The following is a 21,900-nucleotide window of genomic DNA, read 5'->3' on the forward strand; positions in this document are numbered from 1 at the left end:
ATTTCCTGTACCTTCAGTTACCATGGTTCATTAATTTTACCTTCACAACTTCTCTTGTATCCATCCCCTTCTTTCTACTTACATGACTACCACCCCAGAGCAAGCCCTCATCGTCTGTCACCTGGACTGTTGTCATACTACATCTTTTGGCCTCAAATCTCAATCCATCATCCACTCAATGTAAATTTCTTTAGGCACATATCTAATCACTTTATTTTCTCATTCAAAACTTTCCATGATATTTCATTCCCTTGAAGATAAAAACAGTAACAAAATAACAATGACTCCTCATCCTGAGAGTTAATACCCTTCCAGACTTATTTCATAGTAAAGTAACGTTTAATAGTTAAGTCAAGGATTGCATCTTCTTTTTAATTGCTACTGCAGCTCTTCCCCCATTTTCTTCTTTTTAAATTTCCATTTAATTAATTATTTTAGTTTTCAACATTCACTTTTATAAGATTTTGAGTTCTAAATTTTCCCCCCTTTCTCTCCTCCCCCTTCCCCAAGATGGCAGGCAACCTGAAATAGGCTATGCATGTACAATCATATTAAACATATTTCCACATTAGTCATTTTGTGAAACAAGAACTAGAACAAAAGGGAAAAACCACAAGAAAGAAAAAAAACGAAAAAGAGAGAAAACAGCATGCTTCGATCTGCATTCAGACTCCATAGTTCTTGGGGCAGCTAGGTGGCGCAGTGGATAGAGCACTGGTCCTGGATTCAGGAGGCATTTTTGTTTAAATGTTTTTCTTTGTTGCAGGGAAGGATTTAATTTGGGTGTTGGGGAGGGTGGGGAGGGAGAAAATTTCCACAGCTGACTATAGTATAAATACAGAAAGTGTCAGTTCAAATCCAGCCTCAGACATGTAACACTTACTAGCTGTGTGACCCTGGGCAAGTCACTTAACCCCATTGCCTAGCCAAAAATACAAAACAAAAAACAAAAAACCCAACAGACTCCATAGTTCTTTCTCTGAATGTAGATAGCATTTTCCATCATGAGTGTTTTGGAATTGTCTTAGATCCTTGCATTGCTGAGAAGAGCTAAGTTTATCAAAGTTGGTCATCACACAATGTTGCTGTTACTGTGTATAATGTTCTCCTGGTTCTGCTCGCTTCACTCAATAATGGCTCATGTAAAACTTTCTAGGTTTTTCTGAAATCAGCCTGCTCATCATTTCTTATAAATAATAATATTTTATTACCTTCATATACCACAACTTATTGAGCCATTCCCCAATTGATGGATGTTCCCTCAATTTCCAATTCTTTGCCACCACAAAAAGAGCTGCTATAAATATTTTTGCGCATATGGGTCATTTTCACTTTTTTGTGATCTCTTTGCAGCCCACTTATTTTGAAGGGATCCCTGAGTACATGACTGTGGCTAAAAATAACGAGGCTGATTTACCAATGAGGAGCTTATTAAATCCAGTCTCATTCTATGAATACTTATTGACAGCCTATTCTATGTAACACACTTTAATTGACACTGTAAGGGATGCAAAGGCAAATGATACATGGTCCTTGATCTTTGCTGTCAAAAAAATAGAGAAGCAAAGGGAGAAGTATTCATGAGGTAGGAGGACAAATTAAAGAAGTAGACAGTTAGCTACCATGCACAGCAGACTATGAAAGTGGAGATACAATGAAAGTCCTCTTAGGGGAAAGATCATACCGCGCTGGAGAAAACAGGCAAAAAGTTAATGGAAGAAATGACATTTTAGCCAGGTCCAAGGGAAAGGTTACTGGTTCTAGAATCAGAAGGTACAGATTAAATCCTATCACTGACACTTACTACTTGTGTGGCCTTGGACAAATCACTTAAATCTCCTAAGCCTCACTTTCCTCCTTTGTAAAAGGAGGGGAGAGGATAAGAGGGCCTCTGAGGTCCTTTCCAATATTATGATTCTGTGGTTAGGAAGGATTTTAAAACAGGGGCAGATTGGGGAGGATACTGTTCTTGCCTTTACAACTGTGTTCTCAGAGGGGGAAATCACTCTGAGTTACGGGTTTAGAGAAAAAAAAGATTTCTTTTTTTGGCCAGATGAGTCAAATATATTTGTCATTCTTATGAGTTAAAGGAATTTTCTAATTTTTTTTTTTTGAAAAGAGAATTTCAGAGTTGGGAGTCACAAGTCAAAAACTGCTCACTAATTACATAAAATCAGTTTGTATAACTTAATTCTTTCAGTCTTGATCTTAAGATCTAGAAAGGAGGCACTCAGCAGAGAGGTGGAGAGCTACTAGATCAGGATTGTAAAAATGGTCAGATACAGTCATTCTTGGAAGTGTTTTTGTTTAAATGTTTTTTTTGTTGCAGGGAAGGATTTAATTTGGGTGTTGGGGAGGGTGGGGAGGGAGAAAATTTCCACAGCTGACTACAGTATAAATACAGAAAGTGTCAGTTAAAAAAATATATGGAGAGTAGGGCCATAACTATGTAAGTAATAATACTAGCTATTTAGTTAAAAATCTATTCCTTACCTTGACCTATTTTTATTGTTGTTGTTGGGGGTGGGGGGTGAGGGTGGTGTAGTTATATCTTGATACCAGAATATATGATTGAGTCAAAAATTCAGTATCTCAGATCCAGATGGTTTGTCCAAAGGTCAAACTGGCGGCAAGTTATGGAGTCAAGATATAGAGGCAGTCCACTCTGCTTAAGAGCTATGTGACCCTTGGTAAATCACTTGATCTTTCTCAGTTTCAGTTTTCTCATCTGTAAAATGGGGATCATAAAATTATCTTTTTTCCCTCCAAATAAGCAGTTTTAATTAAAATACATTTGATACTGTTATCATTTAAGGGAATTTTCTTTTTTTTTTTTTGAAAATAAAATGTAAGAGTTCTAACTCTCAGGTCAAAAAGTGTGTGCTAAATAAGTAAACTCAGTTGGTATAACTTAATCTTTTCCATCTTGATCTTAAGTTCTGGAAAGGAAGCACACATCTTCAAGTTGGAGAGCTACTAGGTCAATGTTGTATGCATTGTCAGATTCGGTCACTTTCCAAAAAAAATTTTAACTATTTTGCTTTATTACAGTAAAAAATTTGGGTATTGGGGTGGTGGGGATGGGATGGGGAAAGGATCATTTCCAGAATTAACTACAATATAAAATAAAAAAGTATCAATTTTTAAAAAAAGAACTGGAAAATAAAGCTATTTCCATGTTAAGTATTCTAACTGCACTGACCTCAGAGTTGTAAAGATTGATTGATTGTTAAGAGCTTTGTTAACCTTAAGATGCCATGTTAAATTCAATTATCAAGTACACCTTTAAGAGAAGATCTTAAAGAAGAGTTTGGGGCAAGATATTAAAGAAAGAGTAATTTTTAGGTTTAATACTTTTAAGATAATTTACTGTGAACGTTTTAAAAAATTGCTATTAGTATTTTCTTATATTTTCTGCATTGTTGTATATCTTTCTAAATTTTTCTCCATTTCTATAAATTATATTTATAATGTTTTAAAGGCTCTGCAGTAGCAAAAATATATGTGGTACATATAAAAGGATGCTATAGGAGAAAACAGTTCTTTTGGCTGAAATTCAGTTTCAGAAATTTATTTCTCCATAAGGAGCTAAGGGATATAAAATATACATTCAGAATTCATTAGTTAAAAGGAGTTGAAATACATTGGAGAAAAGGTGGGCCCCTAGTAAAGTGTTCTTGATGGAGTAACAGTAACTCCTTCAACATCCAACCTATTGTCCATACCATGAATGAGAAAAGGAATGGCAAAATGGAGGAGTGTATATCCTAAGACCTTTAGAGCATCTATGAAGGCCTAAGGAACCCTGAAACGGTGGTGAATCAAAATCTAGTGTCACTACTAAGTTTGGGTGAGCAGCCCAGTTAGTGGGATGTAACTGTTCCTGGGAGTCAAAGAAATTGATTGGGCCTTGTGGAATTGGAGGCTGACCCTATCTCATGTGGATCTGTCTCACACAAAGTGAGTAGTATACCTTTGTGTCCTGGTAACACAAGAAGGTAAGATCTTTTGGAACAAATCAGAAATACCAATACCCCACCTGCTAAAAATGCTTTAGTGCAGAAGGCACTGACTACTCAAGCAGAACAATCACAGATATGCATAAAACAGACTGAAAACTGGAATATTTTTGTTATGCTCCAATAGTACCTGATAACAGAAATAGAAATGCATTTCACCAGTTCTAGGCAAAGAAAGGAGCCATAGTGCATTTGTCAGCATATCCTCATCTCCAGATCACATAATGAGGTGTTGTTGACCAGTGCAGGAGTATCAATAAATAAAAACAAACAAACAAACAAGTAAGTATATTACCAGGCTTAGATGAGATGAAATACGAGATAAAAACAAGAAACTGCTCTAATCTGAAGAGGGGAAGTTGAAAAAACTCAGGAAATCAATCAAGAAGCATTTATAAAGCACTTTCTGTATGTCAGCTTCTGGGGATAAAAATACAGTGAATGAAATAATGCCTACATACAAGGTGCTTATAATGGGAAGTAGTATGCAGATGTGTTTACACACACACACACGCGTATGTGCACTGTGACATATACACGCACAGTTCTATACACATATGTACACATACATAAACATATGAAATATTGTAAATATATCCATAATAAATATAAAAATAATAAGTAAATACAAATTAACTATAAGATAGTTTGGAGGGAGGGCACTAGCAGTTTGAGGATTGGAAAAGGCTTTGTGTGAAGGGGATACTTGAGCTGGCTCTTGGAGGAAGAGGTGAGAAGGGGCTCTGTTCCCAGCACAGATGTCAGCCATTGAAGAGGCACAGAGATGGGCTAAGAGAGTGCTGAGGGAGCAAAAGAGACCCTGTTTTGGCTGTCACAAAGCATAGGAGGCTGGCTAATGTATAGCGGACTTGGAGAGAGGTTGGGGCAGGTTACCAAGGGCTTTAAAAGCTAAGCTGAGAAGTTTATTTTTTTTAATCTTAAGGGCAATGGGGAGCCCCTGGAGTTTATAGACTAGGGAAATAATGTGGTTAGATAGATACATTTAAGGATACCCACTTTGTCAGCTATGCGGAAGATAGACAGGAATGAGGAGGGTCAAGACAAGGAAGACCAGTTCCAATGCTGTTATGATAATGGAGATGAGAGATGATAAGGATCTGAACAAATAATGTCTATACATTTAGTAAGTGATTTAATGAGGTCGATTAATAATCATTAAGCTTTTGCTATGTGCCAGGCACTGAAGAGACAAAAACAAAATCATTCCTGGCCCTTAAGAAGCTTGTATTCTTTTTGGGGAGACAACCTGTACATATATAAATATATACAAAATGAATAAAAGGTATTTTTTGAGTGATAGCACTTTGGGGAAGGGAGAATCAAGAAAGATCGCCCACAAAGAAGGTGGTGCATAAGCTTATTTTTTAAGGAAATTAGGTATTCTAAGAGACAAAAGTGAGGCAAGAGTACATTCTAGACATAGAGGACAACCAGTGAAAAGGTATGGAGATGGCAGATCAAATGTCATTTATGAAGAACATTAAGAAGATGAGTTTTGTTGGACTGTAATGTGCATGATAAGCAATAACATATATTCAGGATAGAAACATAGCTGGAATAGGTGGGTATGCAGCTCATGATTTCCTGTATATATTGTCCCATACTTTTCTGCTTCTGTCAATTAATTAATCAATAAACATTTATTAATCACTTAAAATTTTCCAGACTTTGTATTAGCTACTGGGCATACAAAGACAATAATACCTATGCTCAAGCAGTTTACATTTAATTGAGGGGAAACAATATATACACAGATAAGTACATTAAGGACAAAAATTCTGGAGTGTGTGTGTGTGTGTGTGTGTGTGTGTGTGTGTGTGTGTGTGTGTGTGTGTGTAGGGGGGACAGCTTGTACAAATGGGAGATGGAATGTCATGTGCTGTAAACATCAAGAACTCCTTTGGTTTCTTGAGTAGCAAGGTGACAATCTCTCAGAATTTGAGGAGGGGAATAATGTACAATGAGCCTAGAAAGGTAGATGGGAGACAGATCATGAAGTGCTTTAAATGCCCATCAGGAGTGATATTTAAGAGATTGAATGTAGCCAATTAAACCTTATTTTAGTAATGACAATTTGTATTGGGATTAGTCTATGTGTATATATGTTTAATATATTTAACATGCAGACACGTGTATGTATCACACAAACATATATGGGTACTTATATATTGTATGTTACATATGTGTATATATATACCCACCTATATATCCCATGTAAATACCTTTAAGTTGCACCCCTTTGCATTAACCATTGTTAACGTTTATCAAGGAAACTTTGTTCAAATCATTGATGAATGATGAGGTGCGTATGGAGCTTTGTGCCTGATCCATCTTTTTGGCTATCTTAGTAAGACACTAAATTAGTTCGGTTAAAGGCCCATTTTCATGGCTTTTTAATATGTACATGTTTTTGTTTCCCTTTTGTTTTCCAGCTTCCCATAACCTTCTTGAAGTAGTAGGTACTGAATAAATGCTTGCTAAATTGAATGGAATTGGCTGAACCTGACAGTACAGATTAAACATTGTATATTAAAATGTGGTAGGGGTGACATGGTAGTTGTTAAGAAAAAGTATTACATACTTCTGTGTTCATTGGCTTACCCTAACTTATCTGTATATTTAATGGCATAGACTTCAGCTTAGACCAGTTATTACTTCTCTTCCCCTTAATAACTCTGATTTAGGGCTCTTTAAGTGAGGGGCTCATCATTTTATCTCTTTTTTATATTGCTAGAGCAGATGTTTATAGCATTACAGCTTATGAACTGTCAAAGTCTAACAGTTTCCTCTAACATCATCAATTCTTAACTGAGAAAATGTAGGCAAGAGACTTAGTAAAAGATTCTAGTTTCATCCTTTCCTTTTTTCCCCTACTGTTAAATTTATAACTCCTCCACCAAGACTGGCTATCCCAAGTGGGCAATATTACACTAAGTGTCTTTCTTACATTAGGTCTTTTCTAGTTGCAAATAGATTATTTGATGTTTCAAACTGGAAATCCACAGACATCTCAAACTCAACACATCCTAAATTAAACTTGTTATTGCTTCCCCCCAACTCACCTTTCTTCTGAACTTCTTTATTTCTGTTGAGCTCACCAGCACTCTTTCAGTTACCCAGCAACACAAACATTATCTTTAACTTCTTATTTTCCCTTATATCCAATCAGTTATAAAATCGTGTTGCATTTATCTCCACAAATCTTTAATTCATCCCCTTTTCTCTGCAGACATGACTAACAATCTAGTTCAGGCCCTTAAAACCTCTTGCCTAGATGTTTATAATATTCTTCTAATTGGTTTCCTTTCCTCAAGACTCTTTCTTCTTCTAGTCATCCTCTGCATAAGGGCCAAAGTAATTTTCCTACAAGGCAAATTTGACCATTTCACTCCTTTACTTGATAAACTCTAACCTCTAGGGAAAAAAAAAATTAACTACTCTTTTAGGCTTTCAAAACCCTTCACAAATTACCCAGAATATCTTTCCAACTTTACAATATATTAATTGTAATCAATTACAGTTCAGCCAAATTTATCTACTTATGCGGGATAATCCATCTCCCATCTGTGTGCCTTTGCACTGGGGGTTCCTCATGAGTCCTTCCTCACCTCTTTGCCTTTTAGATTCCCTTTTTTGTGAAACTCCTCTTTAGGGAGAGGAGGAGAAGAAAGAAAGATAGAAGGAAAACAGGAGGAATAGGAGAGAGAGAGAGAGAGAGAGAGAGAGAGAGAGCTCTTCCATATAGGCTTACAGTTAAATTTTCCTTTTCAAATTTTCTCTACATGTGGTACACTCTTCTATAGTGAACAATTGTTTAGAATGCTACAAAAAAACCAAAAACAACTTATCTTCTTTTTAATGTAGAGACAAAAGCCACTACAAAAGTAAGTGTAGCAAATAACAAAACAAAACAAAACAAAACAGGAAACTTCCAAGGGTGTAATTAATGCCATTTCCCAGGCAATAATTAGTCAGGGGAGGATGAGGAAGTAGAATGGGGCTAAATTTCTCAGGTCACAGTAGTAGCACTAGTCATAGAAACCTCAAAATTCTGTCTAGACAGATCACTCTTTAAGTGGATCAGTAAATTGAACTAAAGGTCCAACTGCTCATGATTATATACAGTTTGACACAGCAGAGCCCTTCACTTGCAGTGAGCTAGCCCCTAGTGCTGGCCCAGGACAACAGTCCCAAGGCTTCTCCCACCCCCAAGCTTTCAGCCTTCAGTGATTATTTAGTCCCTCTTTGCAACTGGGAAAAACTATACTTGCCATCAGTCCCCTTCCTCATGAGAGGCCCTTTTTTTTCTTTGTTAAGGCTTTTCAGTTATGTCCAACTCTTCATGTGTATTGTTCCCTTGTTAAAACCCAGTCATACTTGTGTTCCTAACCTAGCTATTCTTATCCCTTTCTTAGGAAATAGAGACTAGATATTCTTTAGATTCCTGATCTTTTGATTTGCGTACTTAATTTCTTCTTTGTGTTACTAGAAGAGATGGAGATGCTAAAGATCAAGTGTCTGGGGATGATCTTGAGTTCTGTCCTTCATAATTTTCAAATCACAGTATAAGCTCCTCATTCATTGATAGGTCTGTAAGTATAGCACATACATGTCATGGTGGATAGAGAATTCAGCATGAGGTCAGGAAGATCTGAGTCCAGATGTGTTATGTGTTCTTAGACACTTACTAGGTATGTATCTTTGGGCAAGTTATTTAATCTCTGCCTACCTTATTCTTCTCAACTGCAAAATGGGGATCACAATAGACCTACATTCCAGAATTATTGTGTAGATCAATTGAAATAATATCTGTAACATGTTTAGCATAGTGTCTGGCACATAGTAAGAATTTTATGAATGCTCTTCCATCCTCCTTCCCATTATATGTATTTATGTGTGGGTGTCTTTGTGTGTGTGTATGTGTGTGTATGTGTGTGTATGTATGTATACAGTGTGTCTCCCCTGATAAAATTTAAGCATCTTGCAGGTATGGAATGTTTCATTTTTGTCTTTGTGTTCTCAGCACCTAGCACAGAGTAGGCATTCAATAAATGCTTGCTGATTTTCCACTTCACCCTCCTCATCCTTTATGTAACAAAAGATACAACTGTGATTAAGAAAGGTAAGATATAAGTAATTATGACTTGCAATTATAAATGGGCACTAGGAAACATTTCTAGCTTAGTACAAATATGGAAATGCATTGACAGTAACGGTAGCCAGATGGTGCAGGACCTGGAGTTAGGAAGATTCATCTTCCTGAGTTCAGATCTGGCCTCAGACACTTGCTAGCTGTGTGACTCTGGGCAAGTCACTTAACCCTGTTAACCATGATTAGGAGAAAGAAATGGCAAACAACTCCAGTATCATTGCCAAGAAAACTCCAAAGAGGTCATGAAGAGTCAGACATGACTGAAAACAACTCAACAATGACTTTCATAGTAGAAATTACTTCAATAAGTTGGGGACATAATTCTTAAGAGTAACCCCAAATACACACATACTCCTTCACATGACTTTACTTTTCTATCTAGTTGAGCCTTAAGATGAATCCATATAGATCTCCTTTTTCCATAGAATCAGAGGGAAAGTGAGGGGAAGTATTATTTATAATGCTTACTCCTTTACTTGCCCAAAAGAAGAGAAGGAAAAAGTAAGTAAGATTTACCTGCTGTTCTTCTGATCACTGGAGTTGAAGGGTTGAATAAGAACACTGTGCATCCTTATATCTGCCATCTCTTCATTCTAGTTAGATCACATGTAGTGATCTCTGTTCTTAGGAGACTCTTAACATCTTAAGCTGCTCTACTTCCTGAAGACTGAAGGTGAAATCAACCCTTGTATCATGCTTTTTATTCTAGGCTAGGTCTTGAGGGTCATAGTGAGCATTGCCCCTTTGTAATGGACATGGCAATTTTGAATCAAGGAGGTCTAACATTATTAACAACAGAAAGTCACTTCCTCACATAAGCCCTTGCTGGCCTTTTAACTGAAGTCTCTTATTATGGCAGGGATGAGTTGAGGAACAGCATATTATTATTCCACCAGCTCTCCCCCTTTTCCCCATTCTTAAACAATGAGAAGATAATGCAATGTCAATTGATAATTACTGTATTACTATGAAGGATAATTAAGCAAATAGGCTTCTAGCATCACTGTGTTTGTAAAAATTCTATTCTATTTGAATCTACAGAGTTGATTTCAGGCAGAACTTTTTATTCTGTTCTATACAATAAATCTATTTATGGGTTACTTAAGCTATATTCCTCCTAAGCTCTCCCACATTTACTTTTCATAGTCTATCTGTCAAGATCTCTGGGATGGATTTGACCGAAGACTTTGAGACATACTTACAGGGAAATTTACCTTAAACAAAAGTGATTTTTCCCCCATATCAACTATCCAAAACTACTTATTACTTTTGTAACCATAAAAGCTATTTGTCCTCTCTGCATGTCAGTTTCTTCATTTGTCAAATGGAATGGGTAGAAGTAGATGATCTCTAAGCTTCCTCCCAACTTAAAAGCTTACGATACTGAAAGCTCTCAACTTTCTTCACAAATATCAGGCAAATTTTTGATTTTCTTGATTTCATTAATTTTTTTTAAGTTCCATAGTCAGGAATGGAAAAAATGAAAATAAATCCTTTGAATGAGAATATGAGGATTTTTTTTTATGTTTACTGTCAAAATTTCCAAAGGAGCAAGTTAAATATATTTCCTATTTTCAAGGGACATGGTAATGTAGTACAATTTAGCTGTTCTTTCCTGTTTGTTTTTCTCTCTCTCCCAGAAAAACTGTCCCTATCTTCTCACACTGATGAATTTAGGACTTTTCCTATTTAATAGCTAGCATTTGCCACTTTGATATTTTTAAATTGCTTTACATATGTTTTCTCATTTGTTCCTTCTAACAGCCCTATTCTCACCTCATTTTGTAGATGGGAAAACTGAGATTCATGGGAGCTAAAGGACTTGTCTATGGTCACTTGGCTAGTATGCATCTGAGATTGTATTTGAGCTCAGGTTTTCCTGACTCCAGTTGAAGACTCTATCTGAGATGCTACCTGGGGATCACATTTGAAGCTATTTAATTAATTTCAAATGTGAAGAGATTTGTTGTTGTTGTTGTTGTTGTTATTGTTCAGTCATTTTCCGTTGTGTCCAACTCTTTATGACCCCATTCGGGGTTTTCTTGGCAGGGATACTAGAGTGGTTTGCCATTTCCTTCTCCAGCTCATTTTACAGATGAGGAAACTAAGGCAAAAAGGGCTAGGTGACTTGCCCAGGATCACACACAGATAGTTAATAAGTGTATGAAGCCAGATTTGAACTCAGGAAGATGATTCTTCCTGACTCCAGGCCAGGCTAGCTGCCTGTTAAGGTTTAGGATTTGTTTTCAGTCTCCAAATTTGAAAGGAGCTTCAGGTTGGTTCTTTAGATGATTCTCGTATTTCAGTGCCTGCTTATCCTAATTATTTATAAATGAAGGCTTTCTCAATTTCCTTTCAAAGTAAATTCATCCTAAAAAAAAAAAGTAAATTCATCCTAGAGGAAAGCTCATGAAATAGGTTGTTTCTTGAGATCCTTTGCAGTCCAATGATTCTGTAATTATGGATTAATTACTTTGAATTAAAAACTATTTCTAGAATACCAAGAGCTAATAAAAATGAAGCTTATGAATTGGTTTGTAAGCCTCATGGTTAATTCTATCATCTTTTTTAGATATCATTAAAGAACAGTGAAATGGGACTTGATGGCAAGCACCTGAGACCCAGTACACAAAGCCAGTGACCAGGCCCTGGGACTCCAGCATGAGAAGCTGGGGTCAGTGCCCTCCCCCCCTTTTTTAAAGTCAGGAAATAAGCAAACACCATGAGCAAAAAGAAACATACAGTGACCATAGATTCTTGTTATGATGACAGGGAAGATCAAGGCAGAAAATCAGAAGAGGACAACACTGGCTTAGTGTGCTGGGATCTCAGGTACTGGCAGTTGGAGGCTGCAGGGTTCTGGCAGCTTACCTGGTATGGAATCGGTAACACTGGAGATCTAGGGGTAGGGGTGGGTAATCTGGCCCCTGGAGGACACCTGCTGAGGTGGAGCTTTTCACTAGCTTGCTGGGATGCCTCCCATTTGTACTGCTCCCCCTTCCCCAGAGTGAGATAGGCCTTTCCCATTAATCCTCCAAGCTTCCTGACTGTACACCATCTTTCTGCTGGTTCAGCTGTTCCTGGGTTTTTCCAGGGGCAATATTTTCTGGGCTTTCAGAGGTCAATAAGACAGGGTGAGAGCAACTTACTTCATACTCCACCATCTTGGGAAGCAGAACTCCAGGATCTCAGTTTTAAAATGGAGGTGCAGGGGCAGCTAGGTGGCACAGTGGATAGAGCACTGGACCTGAAGTCAGGAGGACCTGAGTTCAAATACGGCCTCAGACCAACCACTTGACACTTACTAGCAGTGTGACCCTGGGCAAGTCACTTAACCCCAATTGCCTAAAAAATAAAATAAAATAAAATAAAATAGAGGTGCGATCCTGGACATCCAAAATTCAAGAGAGAAAAAAGTTAAAATCAATCTTTAGAGCAGCAGTTTTTAAGCTGGGGTCTGTGAACTGAAAAAAAATCCTATGTATTTAATTTTTCGCACTTAAAAACATTTTGAGAAAGGGTTGATGGATTTACAAGACTGCCAAAGGGATCTATGGGACAGCTAGATAGCATTATGGATAGAATATTGTATCTGGAGTCAAAACATATTTAGCCTTAGACACTTAGCAAATGTATGGCCCTAAGCAAGTCATTTAGCCTCTGGGGTTAAAGGGGTTAGTAATAGTACTTACCCTCCAGTATTGCTGTGAGGATAAAATAAGATATTTTCAAATATCTGAAGTGCTATTTAAATTGCTAGCTATTATTATTAGTATAGTCACAAATATGGTCTGTTTTAGAAGGAATGTGGTTACCCACTAGGAAATTGAGGGACATATTCTGCTGGTTGGAGACCTTTTGAAATATTCCTAAGGTATGGAGACCTTGCATCTCAAGTCATCAGAGGAAATCACGGCTGATGAGCAGCAAGTGGAGGAGAACTTTTGACTTAACCCAGATAGTGAAGTACTAGAGAGATACTGTGGGAAGAGGCAGATAAAGAAGGTGGAGGAGAAACTCAGATGAATTTGGACTCCTGAGGGAGTGATGACAAGGGGAGGGGTCACAGGATCCAGTGACATCCTTGAAAGGAGATGGGAAGTGGGGCTCTTTCCTTCTTAAGAGTCTGCCAACTTTTAATTCAATAACTAGAGATGATGAATTTCAGATGAGTCTGGACTTTGCCTTTTAAAAAAAGTTAAATCTAGCTTCCACCCCTTGGAAAAGCATCATCTGTTTCTTCATAGGAACAAAGCAATAGAAACATACTGAGCCCCAGTGCATTTCACTGAAGAAGAGAGAAATTGGTTAGAACTAAATCCTATGGGTTCAGGAAACCCTTTTTCCCTTCAAGAAAGTATAGGGAGTAGAGAAACTAAGGGAAAATGCCTAGGAACTTCCCAATGTTTTCCTAGGCCTGAAAGAATGGTGAATTATGTAACTGATTTGAACTGGGTGCTGGACCTGAGTCAGGCTAGTTTATAGGGTTTGGCCAAACCAGTATATAAAAGTTTCACAATTTAGGTTAGAGTTTGGTTATAATTTATTAATTATTCCACTGTGTTGGTTGGTCTAGTTTTATACAGATTATGTCTGTATCTCAAAAGCTCTTCATTAGAATTTTGTGTGTACAATATGCCATGTGGAAAGAACTTCTAGTCCAACAATGGACTTTCTATTACACCAAACATGAATAATGTCATCTTTGAATATGAAAAATAGTTGTATAGTTAGCTTACATGGCACCAAAAGATCATGTCATTGTACATGGCAAAAGATCATGTAAATGTCATTTAGCCATTTATCACTATAAAATTATTAATCAGCATTAATTGCTTTGTTAAAAAATTAATTAAAACCCTGCTTTTCAATGAGGCTTACTGTTGCAAAGGGTATATATATCAGTCCAATACCACTGATGGAATTTTATAAATAATTAGTAGCCAAATATTATGAAACTTTTACAGATACCAATAGAAAGTATTTTATATATGTGTGGTTATAAAAACAAAAGAAGAGGAGGAAGAAGGAGAAAAAGAGGGAAAAGTTGAAGTCCAGAAGAACAGAGGAAGTGATACCCATTTTTGTAGTGTTCTATAGTTTTCGAACCACTTTTAGGTACATTATCACACTCAGAACAATTGCTTAAGATATACAGTTCAGATATTATGGTACCCATTTCACAGAAAAGGCAAATGATTCTTAGGGCAGTTAACATGCTTCATCCAAGGTCAAACAGCTAACAAGTAGAGATCCAAGACATCGGAAGATATTGAATGAATGAATAAGCATTTGTTAGGCACTTCATATATGCTAAGAAATATCCTAGGTATTAGGGCTACAAATGCAAAACTGAGATTGTCCCTGTCATCAAGTATTTTAGATATGCCGGCATTCTAATTGGGGTGAAAAATACATTTAGGGGAGTGGTGTCCAAGGAAGAGAATTTGTGTCCGGGGTGTCACAAGGATGGCAAATTGAGCCATAGATTAGAAAGCTGATATGCCTTGACATACAAAAATAATGATATTGTTGATTTAATTACCATTTCTAGTGCAATAGGTAGGAAGTGGTGGTGGGGAGGGTGAAGGTTTATGCCTTGAGGTGGCCTGACATATGGCAGGCTATTTTTGCAGTTCTGCAAAGGAAGGGAGAGAGTAACAGGTGGGGTTGTTTTGTTTGTAGTCTTTTGGGGTTCAACTAATCCCTCATGCTCCATTTGCTTGGTGGTATGATGGATGAATATACACAAGCACCAGCCACTGCTGAACTACCACAAAGGAATAGCTGGGACTGTTGTGTACAGGGAGCCAAAAGTAACAGTGCAGTCTCCATTGACACCAACTGTTCTTCCTCAGTGTGATCAGTGTCCTTGAGCAAACTGTTGCTACGTGTGGGTCCAGAGCTTGGTATTCAGCAGCTTTGTGTGCACAAACAGCCCCAATAACTACGTTCCTGTGTGTTTCTGTTCTTGCGTCCCTGTAGATCTATGCCTACGTCTTTGAAAACATCAAGTCGGTTCAATTAGAAGCACTGCTGCTGTCCTTACTGAGCATCGTGGTGCTCGTTCTTGTTAAAGAGCTCAATGAACAGTTTAAAAGGAAAATTAAAGTTGTCCTTCCTGTCGATTTAGTTTTGGTAAGTAGGAAATCAACTATTAGGATTTCTGCAGTACAAAGTTCACAGTTGTTTGAGGAATCTGCCAATGCTTACTATGTTGTCTATGGGTGCCCACAGCTACACCTGCCTCTCATTAAAGACAGGACTAATTTGCATGGCTATACATTAATGTAAGAACAGGAAACAGTTTGAGTAAATAATTTAAAAAAGAAGTCACATATGGTTCCAATTTATAAAGCATTGCTCATATGTTTGTGATTTCTCACACAAGTACAAGAACATATAGCCTAAGATGTAGTACTGTGAGACTCTTTTGAGGGCTACACTTGAAAGATTGTGGACATCATTCTCCACAAAGCAGTGTGAAGATGATGTTGAAAATCTCTGACTGGCATTTTACTGAGCTGATATACAGATGTGATGGCTAATGTCCAAGAAACTGGCAAATAGATATAAATGATCGGCAAATTAAAATTTGTCAATGGGGCCCATGTTGACACTAATTATATCTATAGAATGGGGTTTTATCTTTGATGTGTTAATCAGGGGCTGTTAGCATAGTAAGGTGGTGTTTGTAGAATCTGGAAAAGGGTCCAGATTGTTCTAATGTTTAATATTTACTTCTAAGAATATTTGCTTTTTTAAAAAAAGGATTTTGATGTTTGAAAAGCCTTAAATGACCACAGTTTAAAATAAGCTAGTAGGTCAAGAAGTGTCAATGCTAGCAAGGTCTCTCAGTTCATTGATGGCTAATTAACATTAATAAACATGTAGTCTCAACATCTGTATTAGGAATGATGCTTAAATGATCATTTACTTTGTTATGATATCCTTTCATAAAGTCAGTACTTTATAGAAATTCCATTAATTTGTAAAAGTAGAGAGTAGTATATACTTGCTAGCCCCTTTCCATCACCCCTTCATCTTCCTCAACTCTTTTCATTCTGACTTCCATTCCTACCACTCTACTGAAACTTTTCTCTCCAAGGTCACTTGCAGACCTCCTAATTATGAAATCCAATGGTGTTTTCCCCCTAGTCTCATATTCCTTGCTGTTTCTGAAACATTTTACTCTGTGGACAACTCCCACCTTCTTGATACTCTCTGTCTTAGTTTTTGTGACACTGTACTCTCATCATTCTCCTCTCATCTGTCCGTCTCTATTCAATTTCTCATCTTCTAATTGACCCTTAAACATGAGTATTGCCCAGTTTCTATTCTAGAATCTCTTCTCTTTTTTCCCCTACATTCTTGTTTCTTTATTGATTTCATTCTCTCCCATGGCTTCAGTGATCACCCTTGTTCAAATCACTCTTTCCCCTCAATCTTTCTCCAGAGCTCTTTTCATATATCCAACTATTTATGGAGAACTCTACTTAGATGATCTACTGGCATCTTAAACTCAATATATTTAAAACTTAATTTGTCATCTTCCCCCACTAACTCTGCCATTCCCCTACCTTCTATATCCTTGTTAATGGATTCATCATTAACATCACCGTTAGGAGTGATCAGTGGGCTTCAAATCTGTCAGTGAGTTAGGGGGATGTCTATCCCAAGCATGTGAAAGACTTTCCCTGGTGGAATGGGAGGATGAGAACAATTTGTTCCAAATGACCATGAAAACAGCTGAAGCAGGTGCCGTGGAACACTTAAGGCTTATTGAGACATACAAGATGCCAAGGTCATCCACTGATCTGGGCCTTTTCTAGTCGTCCTGACTTTTGTCCTGCTACTGGACTTCTGATGACTCTGCAAGAAAGAGTGAGGCTGACGTGCAACTGCCTCACCTAAATCCAATTCACTTGCAAGTCAAGACATCTCCCTGTGATGTCACTGGCCCTCTTCGAAAATAAAGGATGAACAACAACAATGGATCTTAGATTCCTCAAACTCACAGTCTCAGAACATCTTTGAATCTCTCCTTCATTCCACACATTTAACGATTTGCCATTTCAGAACATCTTTGAATCTTCCCTCTCCTTCACTCCATAAATTTAATAATTTGCTAAGTCTTGTCATTTCTGCCTCTAAAATCTCTTTCACATCTGGCCCTTCTTTTCCATTCTACATACCAGACAAATCATACTCTTTACTGTTCCTTGTTCTCAGTGAATGGTGCAGTACCTGGAGTCAGGGAGACCTGATTACAAATCTGGCCTCAGATACTTACTAGCTATGTGACCTTGAGCAAGTCACTTAATATCTGTTTGCTAAATAGAGATAATAAGAGCACTTACCTTGTAGAGTTGTGAGAATCAAATGTAATAGTATTTGTAAAAAATACTTTGCACAGTGCCTGACCGGTAGTAGGTGCAATGGGAATGCTTATTCCCTTCACTTCCCCTCATCCTACCCTCTTCTGTCTTTTGCCTTTACCCATTTTCAGTTTTTAGAAAAAATACCACCTTCCTCCCCAATTTCTGTCTATTATTGTTATGTCCATCCCTTCCTCCAATTCCCAAATGCCCAATTCAGATGCTGCCTTTTCCAAAATGCCTTATCTGACCCCCTCTTCCTTACTTTCTCATCTGTATCTCCAGATTAGAGAGATGCTGTGTAGTAGAGTAGAAAAAGCACCTATTCTGGAGTGTGAGGACTTGGATTCCAATCTTACTTTTGATTCTTTCTACTTGTATGACATTAGACAAATTATTTCATCTCCCTGAGCTACATTTATCTGTAGAATGAGGGGTTTGGGTTAGATGGCCCCGTCTGGTCGTTTCCAGCTCTAGATTTATGACTCTGTGATTTCTCTACTTTCCACTCTCTCATAGAAGTTCTCTTGGTTCTCCTTTACCCTTATTAGATTCTGCTTTATATCATCTTATTTGCCCTTTCCTAACCTCCATGATTAAGCTGTGAGCTCCTTGAAGTAAGAAGTTACTGCATCGTTTTTTTATCTCTCTCTCTCTCTCTAGCATCTGTCACAGTGTCGTACACATAGTAGGTGGCTAATATATGTTTGTTGATTTGAAAACTAGCAGTTAGGAAAATTGTCCTTACAAAATGTATTTTGCTTAGGTATTTCATAGAAAGATGATCCCCCTCCCTCCTATCTCTAAGATAGAAAAGCACTAAGGCTATTTGAACTCACCAAATATATATATGTATTTATGGCAGTTCTCAATATTATTTATTCTTCTTTAAAATATCCAGATGGAGAAATAAAGTACCTCTCAGATATGTAAGATCCATTATTAGTCAATAAACATTTATTAAGTGACTCCTAGGTGTTAGATACTGTGCTAAGCAGTGGGGATATAAAGAAAGGCAAAAGACAGTCTACAACCTCAAGAGGAAGAGTATATATTCTAATAAATTAATAAATTATAATAAATTTTTAAAAAAAGCTTAAGGGAATGGGGAGGTTAAGGGGCAAAGAGTGCCTGTCATGGGGCATGAGATGGCTATTCTGGGTCTTCTTTAAATGGAGGACGGGGGAGGAGCTCTCTGATGTCTGCCTGAGACTCACTTTCCACTTCTGTAGAGTGAATATAATAGTACTCGATCTGCCCACCTTAGAGGTTCTTGTAAGGATAAGACAATACATACGAAAGTCAACAAGTCAAGTCAGTCAGTGTTTATTTAGCACTTAATTGTGTTAAGCATGAGAAATATGAATTGAAGTAAAAAGGAAGCCAGTCCCTGCTCTCAAGGAGCTTACTTTCAAATGGAGGTGGGTGGGAATACTTCACTTAAAAGGAAGCTTGAAAACCAGGGGTATAAGGAAGAAGTCTAGAGAGTCAGGAGTGGCTCAGAGAGGAATGAAGGAGGAATGGAGGTTTTAAAAGGAACTGATCAGATGAAAGAGCCATAGGGGCAGAGGATTCTTCCATAATTCTTATTAAAACTGTATAGCTGGAAGAAATCTATTCTATCCTCTTCATCTACATATAAGGAAACTGAGACCCAGAGAGTTCAAATGAATTACCCAATGTCACACAGGTCATTAGCAGAAGAGTAAACTCCCTATCTCCCAGTTGCCAGACCAGTACTTTCTGCTTTGCTGCCTTCTTTGAGGCCCATCTGGAGAGAAACAACTCTGTAACTTACAGTAGACCAAAGCCAGGTGCAAATACATATTTTATAAATGCTTTTTTGGAGGATGGATATGATTTTATTATATTCTTGTGGAATCCAAAAAGCAAATTCACAACAAACAAAAGGGATGCCCATCCCTTTTAAATATAACATTGTTATTATTGTGGAATTACAGAGAACCTTGTTCGTGTTTGTGTGTAAGAAGTATTGAAAAGTGAAGAGTTAGGTTGTACTGATTGCAAAAAGTCTGACTTGCTGTCACACACATAAGACTGAAGTGATAAGGATGAGTCACTACATATGGGGGGCCAATTCAGTAGCTCAGGTTAGGTTAGCTCCGTATCTTACTATGTGATTTCTGGTGCATGTATTACAGATAAAATAGTTGACAGAGTCTCACATGTATGGAGCATCACCTTTTTAAGGCATAATGTAATTTCTTTAACTTGACAAGCTTTTCATGATTTTTAATTATAGTCCAATAAAATTCATTGATCTAGTTTCCATCAGTGTCAATGTGGTTATAGTTGTATCTGAGGTAAGGATATATTATAAGGCACATTCTCAGTACTGTTTTTTGTTTGTTTTTTAAACAATGGAGCTGCTATTATCATGAATTATTGAATGCCTGCTTTGTAATATAGTATGTTTTGTTTTATTTTGATTTGTTTTGTGATTAAAAAAGAACACTCTTCTAGTGTTATAGGAGTTTATAATATTAAAGATAACGCAAAGAAGACAAATCTAAAGTGACATGTGGAAAATTCATAATCCTTTTTCCAAAGGTTAGCCAGTTCTTTAAACAAATTTCTAGATGTCTGCCCAACTTCTCATTAAATAATTAAAACCCTGCAGTGAGCAGTAGATTTCAGATGATACTTCTGTTGAAAAATATTTTTCTAAGTTAATAGTTTTCTTATTTAATGAGGTAGCTATAATAACGAGCAACCTAAAACACACACAAAAATGCCACAGTCAGATAGAACGCTGAGCTGAAAGGGCTAGTGGACTTGCCTGGATAGTATTTCTTATTCTTAATAACTGGATTTGGAGGGAGAGCACCTGAATTCAGATTTAAGCTCTGTTCTTCAGCCTTTGTCACCAAGTCATATAATCTCTCTTAGCCTCAGTTTCCTCATTTGTAAAAATGAGATGTTCGGATTAGGTGATCTCATGGAGTCTCTTTCAGTGCCCAGTCTATGGTCTTTTCTTTCCATGCCATATACATCTCCAGTAGCTTTTGAATGTGCTGACTACAGAGTATGGGGTGTACAGTATACTTTAAATAAAGCAGGGGCTTTTAAACTGGGATTTGCAGACCTCTTCTGTGGATAGATTTCAGGAGATCTATGAACTGGTTTAGAAAATAATATATCTTTACTTTCACCAACCTTTGGTTTCCTTTGTAATCCTATCTATTTCATTTTATGCATTTTAACACATTATTCTGATGTGCATAGGTTTCGCCAGATTGTTAAAGGAGTCTATGACACAAAAAAGGTTAAGAATCCCTCGTATGGAACTTATCCTCATTGTGCCACTTTAGTACCTGTTTGATTTTGGGCAAGATACCTAACTTCTCATAGCCTTGCTTTTAATCATCTAGAAGATGAGGCTGTCTACCTCTCAAAGTTGTTCAGGGGGGAGAGAGGGTCAGGTCTGTAAAGTTCAAAGTGCTATAGAAATGAGTTGCAATTATTATACGTAGGATTTAGTAAAAAAAAATTATTGGTGATGCTATTTTCAGGCACAATAGGGTTAACTAGCAAGGGTACTTACAAATCAACTGTGTTGACTTTTCCTTGATTTAGAATGTATTTTTTTTCTCAACAAATCTTAATATCTACATAGCAACTATGTTCTTAAAAATACAAGGAAACATAAAAGTGTTTACTTTTAAGCTGGTTATTGAGTGTCTGTGAAGCCTTTAATATTTCATTTTTATCTAATCAAATAGATTATTGCTGCATCATTTGCTTGCTATTGTGCCAACATGGAATACACCTACGGATTGGATGTTGTGGGACATATTCCAGATGGGTAATGTGGTCTTTATTTGCTTATGTTTGCCATTTATTTCTTTTTTTTTTCAAGCTAGATTTTATTATTTCAGAAATAAGTACACCATATATCTCCAGTGGATAAATTAGCTATTTCTGGATAGCTGGTGATAAACACATCTTGCCAGAAATAGTAATTGTATCACTGCAATAATTTTACAGACTCAATTTCATTCATGAAAAAGCTTTCAAAAATAATTTATTCTGTATCATAAATTTGCAAGTTTTACTTACAAGGAATTTGTTTCTAAATTAATAATGTATTGAGGGGGACAATCTGTGGAAAAATTAACATGAATAAAAATAATATTTTATGAAGACAGAACTAATTTGTCCTCTAATTTTAGCATTTATTGGAGAGGGATGCAGTAACATTGCTCTCTGATAGTGTTGGAAAAGAAAATGATTCCACATCCTAAATGACAAACAGGATCTTTTTTGAAAATAAAAGACAGAGATAAGCCCAATCTTTGTCCTATGTTGA

The 21,900-nt window shown here is 37.0% G+C and overlaps 1 protein-coding gene across 1 annotated transcript in view; it reads left to right on the forward strand.

Moving 5' to 3' along the window:
• SLC26A7 (solute carrier family 26 member 7) overlaps positions 1-21,900 on the forward strand; it is a 200,047-nt gene that overhangs the window by 99,521 nt on the left and 78,626 nt on the right. Inside the window, exons 5-6 of the mRNA XM_020972903.2 lie at positions 15,178-15,330; positions 21,314-21,396. Of these exons, the coding sequence (XP_020828562.1) occupies positions 15,178-15,330; positions 21,314-21,396 (236 nt within the window). The remainder of the gene's footprint in view (positions 1-15,177; positions 15,331-21,313; positions 21,397-21,900) is intronic.

This window comes from Phascolarctos cinereus, unplaced genomic scaffold (genome assembly GCF_003287225.1).
Source record: "Phascolarctos cinereus isolate Bilbo 61053 unplaced genomic scaffold, phaCin_HiC Scaffold_4;HRSCAF=312, whole genome shotgun sequence".
In the NCBI taxonomy this organism is placed as follows: Eukaryota; Metazoa; Chordata; class Mammalia; order Diprotodontia; family Phascolarctidae; genus Phascolarctos; species Phascolarctos cinereus.